At 50.3% G+C, this 10,961-nt stretch overlaps 1 protein-coding gene across 2 annotated transcripts in view; it reads left to right on the top strand.

Annotated features, from left to right (window-relative positions):
- Positions 1–547: 547 nt before the first annotated feature.
- Tnfrsf11a (TNF receptor superfamily member 11a) overlaps positions 548–10,961 on the top strand; it is an 87,654-nt gene continuing 77,240 nt past the window's right edge. The window contains exon 1 of one of the 2 annotated variants that reach the window (XM_075987640.1): positions 548–701. In XM_075987640.1, coding sequence (XP_075843755.1) covers positions 624–701 — 78 coding nt within the window. In that variant the 5' untranslated portion in view covers positions 548–623. The remainder of the gene's footprint in view (positions 702–10,961) is intronic. The other variant, XM_075987639.1, reaches the window with a different exon arrangement.

The raw sequence follows: 10,961 nt of genomic DNA, 5'->3' as shown, positions 1-10,961 counted from the left end.
ATCCTAGACATTAAACTAGTTCTGTATTAGAGGCAGTGACTTGGCGGTTCTGGTGAAGGGCTTCGTCAAGCATGGTGCCAAGTGTCTACCTGGGGAGCTTGCTCAGGGTGTGGCAGAGGGGGCGAAGGTCGAGGAGAGCCAAGAGAAAGCAGCTGCTGGAAGCAGCCAGAATGCCAGGATAAGGGAAAGATTCGGATTGTGTAAAGGATTGGGGAGGGGGTGTGTGGACACTAGATTGTGCAAATTCTTTAATTGTAGTTAAGAAAACCCCAAGAGGGATGCACCTTCTGCAGGCTGGCAGGAAGGCAGGGTCCAAGAAAGGTGAATGGCAACCTTGGTGGGGTTTTCTAGGGCCTGCCCGCCGGAAGCTGCACCCCGAGAGCTCAGTGCCTGGGGACTGAGGGCGGCGCACAACGTAGGTCTGGAGCGCGCGTGGAGTGTCAAAGCCACAGATGCTCCGCACCCCAGCAGCCCACGCTCCGGCACCCCCTGGCGGACTCGGACGGCGGTGCCGGGGCAGGTGCGAGGCGGGGCCGGGCGCGCGGGGCGGGACCAGGCGGGTGGAGGGCGGTGACGCCCCGGGGGCCACAGAGGCCGTGCGCCCAGCTGGCCCGCACCGCGCCATGGCCTCGCGCGCCCGGCGGCGCCGCCCGCTGTCAGTGCTGCTGCAGGCGCTCGGCTTGCTGCTCGTTCCGCTGCAGGTAAGGACCCGCACCACCGTCGCCCGCCGCCCCCTCAAGGTCCAGTTCTCCTGGCACAGCCGCCCCACAGGCACTAGCCGAGACTGGGAGTTCGGGTGAGGGGGTGAGTAGGTGCGGAGACCCCAGCTGGAGCGTGGAGCGAGGGAACGACAACTGAAGGGATCCTGGGACTTGGAAGAAAGAGGTTTATGGAACCCCGACTCAGACAGGGGATCTGCAGAGCGCGGAGCTCTGATGGTGCTTTGGTTCTCAGGGTGCAGCTAGTAGGTACCTCCTGCCTGTAGCTAACGTGACTCAAGAAGATCGTATTTACAGACCTTGTTAGTGACCCCTTCCTAAACACTACTCCCATGGGGGTCTCCTTACAATCCGTGTGAATTCCTGGGAGCGGGGAGTGCCTGTGTTGGCCTTCACACTTTCCTCTGTCTTAGTTTTCCCTCCATCTCTCCTGGGAGGAAGAAGAGGTGTAGGAGGGATATCCTGAAAGTCCAGGAAGGTAGAATTTGAAAGTTTCTTTGGCAAAGGTGACAAGCTTTCCTTTTCGTGTCTTCCTTTCTTCCGTCCTCCCCACAAACAGCTCGTGGATCGACAGGAATTGCTTGTGCTTAGAAACCTTTGACCATGTTAGGATGAAATATGTCTTTGCAATGGTTGAAAGTAGGGTAGTGGTGCGCCTTGAGCCATTATTGATGCCAGGAACAAGCCTAGCAACCCTTGCTTCCTCCTGACATGGGTCTGGGGCCCAGTGGCAATGGAAATGAGATCACAGGAGTAAGCAGTACTCAGAAGCTAGGGTCTTTCTGGAGCTCTGCAGACACCATCAGCAGCCTAGAGGAGGAGGCAAAAGTTGGTTGTGGAGAACTCCCTCCCTGCAGCCAAATCCCCACGCAGGAAGAGCTCCCAGATCCCTGAGCCCCCTCGGGTCCATCCTGTACCCCGCGCCGCACTAAGGAGCCGCTAGTGTGTGATAGAGTTTGGGCTGCTGGCAACTTAGGGGCTCGATTGGGGTTCCTAAGAATGATTTCTTTTCCACATCATTCAGCCATTTAAAGCAGGAAGTTAAATGTTCATTTCTTTCCTGGAAGATCTAGCTGTTCAGGGCAATGAAGCTTATACATCCAACACTTGAAACGCCTAGTGTGCCTGGGAGTTCCTCTGAAGGAAGGGAAATGTCAGTGAGGTTTCTCGGCTCAGCAGTTTTAGATCTCGTTTCTCCCGTTAAACATCAGTCTTAGGCTTCTGTGAATGTCACTGCCCTGAGGGTCTGGGGTGAAGAGAGAGGTGAAAGATGGCTTAGCTGAAATCAGAACAGAAACTGTGCAAATGCGTTCAAGGTTGGAGCAGAACTTGATTCTAGTAAAGATACATTCTACTTTATTCCCATTCTCTCTGAGAATGGGTCTCTTAGAGTGGCCGAGGGAAAAGAAGCCACTACAACCTAGTGAAATTTACTACTTTAAGCTCTTCAAATGTTGCTTAATGAAGTGTTCAACAGGTCAGACATGGAGCTACCTTGTCTGAACTAAAAAACTGGGTCTCCAGTGAACAGCTAGCTGCCCAGGAAAAAACCTGCCTGACCACACAGCAAAATGGAAAAAAGAAAAAAAGTACACGCATTTGATTCCAGTAACAAAACAGCAAAGCTTTTGGAACTAGCCAGCACTTCTCGTATTTTGTATGTGTGTTTGAGTGTACGCATGTACTGGATGTGTTCTTGACCATGCTGGGGATGGAACCCAGAGCCCAGGACATGAGAACCAGCATTCCACCACTGAGGTGTGTCTCCGGCTTCATATGCTCTTCTCATCTCCGGATGGCAAGTCGTGTGATGCCGTCACTTGCTGTACAGTTTTATTTAGTGAACAATAACATGAAAGTTGCTATATGCTCAGCATAGTCACAGATTTTAAATTGTCTTTATCAGCAGTTTGAATTGTGTGCAGAATTTGTGGGCACAATGGACTGAGGGTATGTGGTATAAGTAGATCTCTCAGATTATCCTGTCTCTAACATCTATTTCCCTTCAGCTATTCTTTAAGTCATTTTAATTATATACAATTTTTATTTGTAATAAAATCATGCTTTAAATATGAAGGGTGGGCAGAGATCAGACTTGCAGTGAATGGTTCTCAACTTGTGGGCCTCAACCCCTTTGGGGGTCACATGACCCTTTCACAGTGTTGCCTATCAGATATCCTAAATATCAGATATTTACATTATGATTCATAACGGTAGCAAAATTATAGTTATGAAGTAGCAATGAAAATAATTTTATGGTTCAGAGTCACCATGACATGAAGAACTATATTAAAGGGTCATAGCATTAAGAAGATTGAGGACCACTGGGTCAAAGCATAAGCAACCTGGGGACTGCTCTGTCCTTCCAACTTGTGGGTCTGAGGACAGAGCTCAGATCAGCAAGCTTAGTGCCAGGTATTGCCTGATGAGCCATTTCACTGCCAAAGAGGACAGTTTATTGCTTCCCAGTAAGTCTACTGGCAATATGTGCTACTAAAATTCAAGTTACCATTTAAATGACACTACAACAATGAAGATTCACAGTGAACGTTGATTGAATGTCTTTGAATCATACACAGACTTCTGCATCAACCATTTCCACTCAGGTGACCTAAGGTGCTCTTGGGTGCTTTGCTTGTGTCTCTCCTCCCCAGTGACAGTCCCTACTGTCTTGTATCTGTCTGCCTGTGTTTGCAATTGAATTTGTTTTAAAAAGTCCTAAGTTCCTGTGTTGCTAGCTTGGCTATTTATTCAGTTGCACACTTGTCATCGAGATAACTATGCACACGTTCACCAGGTTCCCTAAGGCTTCAGGGCTGATGCCATCAGTGGACATTTGCAGATTGTAAACCATGCTCTTAAGAAACAGGACAAATGCAGAATTGAATCTGCCCAGGTTATAGTTAAATGGCAAAGACAGTGGGAGAAGCTGTGATGGTAGGGAGAAGCTGTGATGGCAGGGAGAGTCTGTGATGGTAGGGAGAGTCTGTGATGGTAGGGAGAAGCTGGGATGGTAGGGAGAGTCTGTGATGGTAGGGAGAAGCTGGGATGGTAGGGGAGAGTCTGTGATTGTAGGGAGAAGCTGGGATGGTAGGGGAGAGTCTGTGATGGTAGGGAGAGTCTGTGATGGTAGGGGAGAGTCTGTGATGGTAGGGAGAAGCTGGGATGGTAGGGAGAGTCTGTGATGGTAGGGAGAAGCTGGGATGGTAGGGGAGAGTCTGTGATGGTAGGGAGAAGCTGGGATGGTAGGGGAGAGTCTGTGATGGTAGGGAGAAGCTGGGATGGTAGGGAGAGTCTGTGATGGTAGGGAGAAGCTGGGATGGTAGGGGAGAGTCTGTGATGGTAGGGAGAAGCTGGGATGGTAGGGGAGAGTCTGTGATGGTAGGGAGAAGCTGGGATGGTAGGGAGAGTCTGTGATGGTAGGGAGAAGCTGGGATGGTAGGGGAGAGTCTGTGATGGTAGGGAGAAGCTGGGATGGTAGGGGAGAGTCTGTGATGGTAGGGAGAAGCTGTGATGGTAGGGGAGAGTCTGTGATGGTTGGGAGAAGCTGGGATGGTAGGGGAGAGTCTGTGATGGTAGGGAGAAGCTGGGATGGTAGGGGAGAGTCTGTGATGGTAGGGAGAAGCTGGGATGGTAGGGAGAGTCTGTGATGGTAGGGAGAAGCTGGGATGGTAGGGAGAGTCTGTGATGGTAGGGAGAAGCTGGGATGGTAGGGGAGAGTCTGTGATGGTAGGGAGAAGCTGGGATGGTAGGGAGAGTCTGTGATGGTAGGGAGAAGCTGGGATGGTAGGGAGAAGCTGGGATGGTAATAAAGAAGTATGTGACAGCAAAGACAGTGGGAGAATCTGATGGTAGGGAGAATCTGTGGTGGTAGGAAGAAGCTGTGGTGGTAATAAAGTATGCGATAAGAAAAACACAGTGGAGGAGGAGGGAGCTTTGGAAAGATTTTCTCAAATAGTCTTTGGAGGATGGAGAAATCAAGCTTCAGTGAAGAAAGGATCCAATAGGTGGGTCAGGAAGAGAACTTTCTAGGTCAAGGGGATGGTGCCTGTGGTTTAGACATAAAGGGATCTTGCCAGTGAAAAACCCAGTGTTTATGACCTTACATATTACCTCAAGGCTCTGAATTCAGGAAATGCACCAAACAGATGAGCTATTAAACTTTTATAGTTTTGAGATAACACAGATGTGGCCCGTACTGAGGTGGTAGGGTAGACGAATAAACGAGTAGACCCTGGAAAAGCCTTCAGGGGACCCCTCCGAGGAAATCCCCTAGGGTATGACTGTGTTTGTACTCCATGGCACACCCTCTCATTTCAGTTGGGAAGCCTGGGTGTGGATTAGCTGTTTGTTTGAGAACCTGGACACACTGTTCTAAGCTTTCAGATCTTGGGCTGGTAGGATTTCAGATGCCTCTGCCCTCGCTCCCTTTGGCCTTCTGGACTAACTACCTGTGACAAGATCATTCTCAGCCTGCCTTTTCATTGTCCACCCGACAGTTGTTCCTACATGAGGAAAAAACGGTAACAATAAAGTTATGTCTCTGGAGTCATTAAATCACTGTTTTATGAGGCCCTGGAAAGGGGAGTTCCAGACTCAGCTTGCTCGTAGAGCTGCTGTTTTGAGGAGGTGCTGATTGAACTTTATCTGCAGGGGAAGTAGGAGGAAATAAGCTCCCTGTCGAATGTTCTTATTTTTGGAGTGCATAGGGGAAAAGTGAGCAATTTTCCCACTTCAGACATTTGGTAGGTTCTAGGAATGTCTGTGATTTTTGTCTCCTGTGTGTCTGTGCTTGCCTGACAGCCCTTGGCTGTCTAACTATTTCATGCCCTAGGCATCTCCCCAGCCGCCCAAGAGCTGGGAGCTTCTCTCCTGCTTCCTGTAGCTTCCTGTCTTCTCTAGTGGGGCCCCTGGCTGCCTTTGAGCCCATGGGTCCCTAGCTCTATCACTGTGTCCCTGCGGGGATAGGCTTCTGTCTAGGGCAGTGTTTTTTTCCTGCGCTCACATCCTTACCCTTGTTTGCTGTAGGATTCCCTCTGGGTGCTGGAGTACCCTCTGCTAGAGAGCAAGAAAGACAGTTTAAGTTCAACTCACACTGTCTGCCCACAAACACTGAGGCCAGAGGAACCAGGAAGGAGCTGTGGGCTTCTGCCAACAGGCTTGGTCCCTCTGCAGTTGGTCAGGTGCTTTGAAGTTGGAAGTCCTGTGGTGTTTTCTGTCCTGATTCTGAGAGATGAACCAAGTGTGTTTCCTGCCAGTGCTCCCTTCCAGGCCCTATCTCCCCCCAACCCTACTCCTCCTCACCTCTACCCCTCCCCAGCCTGACTCCCAAAGTTCCCGGTCTGCCTCTGTCACCAGAGGGTTGGCTGACACTGCTGTTCCTGCAGCATGTTCCCGTTCTCTGACAAACAGCTCAAAGCAGCCACAGCCAGCAGGTGTGAATACATTCTTTCAGCTGGACGATGACAACTTTATTCTGCTTTTGTTTTGTTGGCTGCCATCAGTCTTCAGCTTTGATTGCTGCATGCGGCACAGGCGTTCATCTGTGAGCAGTGAGGGAAAAGAGGGTTAAATGCAGGAACTTAATACAGCGAGATCAACACCCCTTACCATTTAGACTAACAGGCTAAAAGAGACCAAACCATGGTCAAACCCAGCCTTAGGAGACCAGAATTCTAGCCGTATATAAACAGTGAAGCATTTTCAGTGGGGGTCATCCCAACCTGAAGTATCAAGGGAGATCACCTGTGGTGCCAGGGAAGAGAGGCAGGGTTGAGCCTGTCTTCTGGGGTGGCCAGGAACTGCAGGAGGCCTCTTGGTGGAATGCTTTCTGAACTAGAGAGGACAGCATTCCTGAATTCAAGGGTGTTGGGTAGGGAGAGAAGGCATGACCCAGCCCAGCACTCAAGGCTTTAAGTGCAAGCAGAATAGTTCAGCTATAACTGCACATGGTCTGGAGAGAGATGTGATTGGATTTGGGTGAGGGGAGGAGTAGCCAGGGCTGGTGTGGGCCAGCAAAGAGGCCTCTGCCTTGGGTCAAGGAAGAACTAGAAAAGGCTCAAATCAGGTCAGGGCAATAGTGAAAGAGGAGTTGAGTTGAGTGCAGGGGCAGTTTCAGAGCTGCCATGCAGGTGGCAAGGGATGCAACACTCAGACCTCTCAGAACACCGGGCTAGCAGAGCTGAGGCCAGGCAACAGCAGCTCACCACCTGGATTAGAGGAAAAGCGCTTGGTTCAAATCAGTCTTTGTCAGGTTCGTGTGAAAACAGACATTTCCTTAAACAAAAAAAAAGTGAAGGTTAAAGTGTTGAACTGTAGTGGAGTTAGCCTGAGTTTCCCCAGTGCGGAGGTAACATTTAAAGGCCCAAGGGCTAGCCTGAGGCCATGTGTGTTTGGAATCCACAGAGCCATTTCCTGCCCTAGAGGTGTTTTGTGCTGAGACAACCCTGCTGAAAGCCCTGTTCTGAAGGCCCTGAAGAGACAGAGATACGTGGCATGTGGCCTCCCCAGGGCACAGCGTCCCAGCAGGTGTGACCTGACCTGTGGTCTCACACACCAGCCTCAGGGAGATAGCCTGCTTCCTGAAGAAACGGTGTTTGTATTGGACCCGAACTTCTCCCTTGGGAAATCATTTTCCTGGCAGGTTGCTGTTGCTTTCCTCTCTGCCTAGCTCCTCCTGGATTCCACCAAGAAAAAAAATTCCCAAGCCAGCAGGTGACATGGAAGTCCTTGGCAGAGACTGAACCTTCAGGTTTCCGAGCTTCAGGGAGAACTGACTACAAGGCTTACCAGAGAAGTGAAGTTCATTACCATTGCCTGCTCAGACTGGTGGGGGCACAAGGGCCACTTCCTTGCACCAGCAGAAGTCTGAAGGCTTTCCATCCAGAATGAGGAAGAAAAACTAACTTTTGGTGAATGCACAGCCTAAACAAGCAAATGGGGAAATCAGCGTGGCATTGCCTACGGTCGGCGAGTGTGGCAGGCTGGCCCGGCCAGGGTTTGGACCTGTCTTCCAATTGGGAAGTGGGCCCGTTTACCTTATTTAGTTTTTCTTCTTGTGTGAGTGTGATGTGCATGTATGTAGCGATGCACATGTGTATGAGCGTGTGCCAGTGAGAAGAGGACACTGGCTCTCCTAGTCTATCACTTTCTACCTTATTCTTTTGAAACAAGCATTTCTCAGCTGGGCTGGCAGCCAGAAGGCCCAGGAGTCCTTCGTTTCTTCAGCTTACATAGTGCTGAGGGCACAGACATGTGAGGCCCTGCCTGCTTTATTACTTGGTGCTGAGCACTGAACCCTGTTACCCGTGCGTGTGCAGCAGCACTGACCCCTTGAGCCATCTCCAGACCCTCTTTTACTTCATCTAATGTCGCTAGCACCGACTGAAAGGTCTGGTTTGTAACCCAGCAGTTGGCAACCCCATTTCCAGGCTGCTTATCTGCTTTCTTGTCAGACGCAGACAACCTGGGCCACAGCTCCCACGTTCTCTTTAAAGCTGGGTGAAGTTATTCACTTCCGCCCTCACCAACCCGTGCCATTGTTTAAACATTCCCGATGCCAGGAACTTCCCCAAAGCTGTCTAGCTCCAGCATGTCTCCATTTGACCCCATTTCCTCAAATTTGTCCTTTAATGGATACAAGGACTGGTAGGCCAATGTCTTCTTTATTTTAATATTTTTATTGTTCAAGGTTGCTCACCCACTACTTTCCTCCCCTCAGGTTGGCCATGCTGGTTTTTTGACTCTCTTGGTAAGGCAGTTGATGTTCATTTGATATTTACTGCCAAAACTAAAGCTCCCCAGGGTTCTGCAGAAAGGATGACAGTCAGGACGCAGCCATTTCTGACCTCCGACAACTCAGGACCACCCTCCCCATTCTTCCTCCCAATCTGAGCAACACCAGGAGCACAGAGAAAGACTGAAGTGGAGGCTTGGAATTTGGTGTTGGGCTCTCCTAGATCGACTTCTTTTGCTGCAATAGAACGGTTTGACCAAAGGCATCGTGGAGAAGAAAGGGTTTATTTGACATACCCATCCCAACTACAATCATTAGCGAAGAAGTTAGACCAGGAACCATGCAGGAGTGCTGCTTACTAGCTTTGTAGCCATTGCTTGCTCAGCCTGCCTTCATGTCCAACCCAGGATCACCTGCCCAGGGTGGTCACCATCCACAGAGAGCCTGGCCATCCCACATCCATCCTTAGTCAAGCAAATGTCCCCATGGAACATGTCCACAGGCCAGTCTGGTGAAGGCAAGCCCTCACTGACGTTTCCTCTTTCAGGGTGACTCCTGTCTGTGTCAGGTGACAGAACTAACAGACCAGGGAGAGGGAGAAGGGTGGACAGGATGGAGGTGGGGCTAGTGGAGCATAGCCGAGGAAGATCTCATCTCGTCTGGTGTTTGACTGCCTAGCCAGAGAGAGGGACTGGGTTTGGTAGGAACTAGACAGCGGTGGAGGAGTGTGGCTCTGAGTCCTAGCTTGTTGTGTATACCAGGGTTGTGTTTTGCCTGTGTGAAAGGAATTCTCCAACTGTGGTCTTTGGCCCCAGCATCATCCCTGCGCAAACTTCACACCTGACCCAGAAGCTGTAGGGTGGGTTCCAGTCATCTGCAGCTAATCACCTTCTTCCAGGAATTCTGATGAAGGTAGGGGGGCTGCTGTGCTAGGCCATGGCTTTCATGGAAAGGTTTGTGCTAAGTGATGTGTTCACAACAGGATGTGACTACTGAACTAACTAGAAGCACTTGCCACTGGTTGACCCCTCCTACGTGCCACTCATGTGCTGGCTTTATCTGTCTTGCCCACTCACTTGCCAGGGAGATAAGAAAACTGGGGCATACACAGGTTAAGAAACGTGCCCACAATTATACAACCGGCAGGGGGCAAAGGTATAACTCCTTACAGGCAAGTGCTCTGGTGCCCATGAGCTTAACCCCTCAGGCGAACACCTTGCACAGCCCTCGGTGAGGCAGAAAGCCCTCCCTGATTGGAGGGATGTCAGCAAACTCTCAGAGGACCCACGTTCGAACCCTTGGACCCATATACAAAGCAAGGTGTGGTGGCATGTGCCTGGAATCCAACTTCTGGGGAGGCAGTGAGAGAATCCCAGGGCTTCAGGACTGGTCAGGGACCCTGTCTCACAAACTTTGACTGGGAACCGGAGAGATGACTCCATGGTTAAAGTCCTTCCTGAGCACACATGAGGACCGGCACCCACATAACCAGACAGGCGTTTCATGTACACCTCTGACCTCACCGGCACCGTGTCCCTGGACTCAGGAGGATTGCTCAGACTTGCAACCTTCCAGTCAGCAGAAGAAATGTCGGTCCAGAGTTCCCAGAGAGACCTACCTCAAAGGAGTAGGTGGAGAGTGTTGGAAAAGGACACGTGACACCTTCTTCTGGCCTCTGCATGCACACTCACACACGTGTGGTAACACATATACACAAATAAACCTTTAATCAAAATGAAATAAAAATGTAAAGTGATCAAGGAAGATATCCAGTGTCGACCCCTGGCTTTCACGTGTGTATCTATATATACATATACATACGCACAAAACCCCTCTCAGAATGGCCAGACAGGATTGAGCTCGTTTCTGTTCTCTGTGTTGTCTAGTAGAAAATGTGTTTATTGAAGGTTTTCTGGACGTGTCGATGAGCAGAGATGAAAATGCCCCCTTTTTAAGGCTACAAGAGATGGGAAGGTACGTAGCGTGCCTTCAGCCCAGGCTCTGTGTGCTGGTCGATCTCTGATTCAGAAGGAAAAGGAGTGTGACTCACTGACTCCTCCCTGCTACTTCCTCAGGCACAAGGACCCCGATTCCTCTCTGCCCCCCCAACACCAGCGGCTAACTGTACTGAACCATGACTGCCCTGCTGCCACCACCAGCACAGGCCACATTCCCTCCACCCTTACAGACCAAGACGCGGGTGGCGACAATTTATCAGCCCCGCGCCTCCCCGCCTCACCTGTACACACTTCCATTTACCCACAGCAGCTGCCTGCTAGTCTTAGGCTTGGATCTGGGACCTCAACGCAGCCTTCTGTTAGAGGGTAAATGTTTGAATTCACTAGCTTTTGGAGGAAGTTAAATTTCATTTTCCAAGGTTCGTTATGCCTTAGTCTTATAAATACGATAAATTTGAGTATGCCTCTTGAGATCATTGCTCTTCATTGACACCCTGACTGGATTTAGAAATTTTAGGCCTGTAGCTGGGCACATAGACTAGAGAAGTC

This window comes from Microtus pennsylvanicus, chromosome 10 (assembly GCF_037038515.1).
Source record: "Microtus pennsylvanicus isolate mMicPen1 chromosome 10, mMicPen1.hap1, whole genome shotgun sequence".
Taxonomy (NCBI): domain Eukaryota; kingdom Metazoa; phylum Chordata; class Mammalia; order Rodentia; family Cricetidae; genus Microtus; species Microtus pennsylvanicus.
This window is presented reverse-complemented; position numbering and strand designations above follow the sequence as displayed.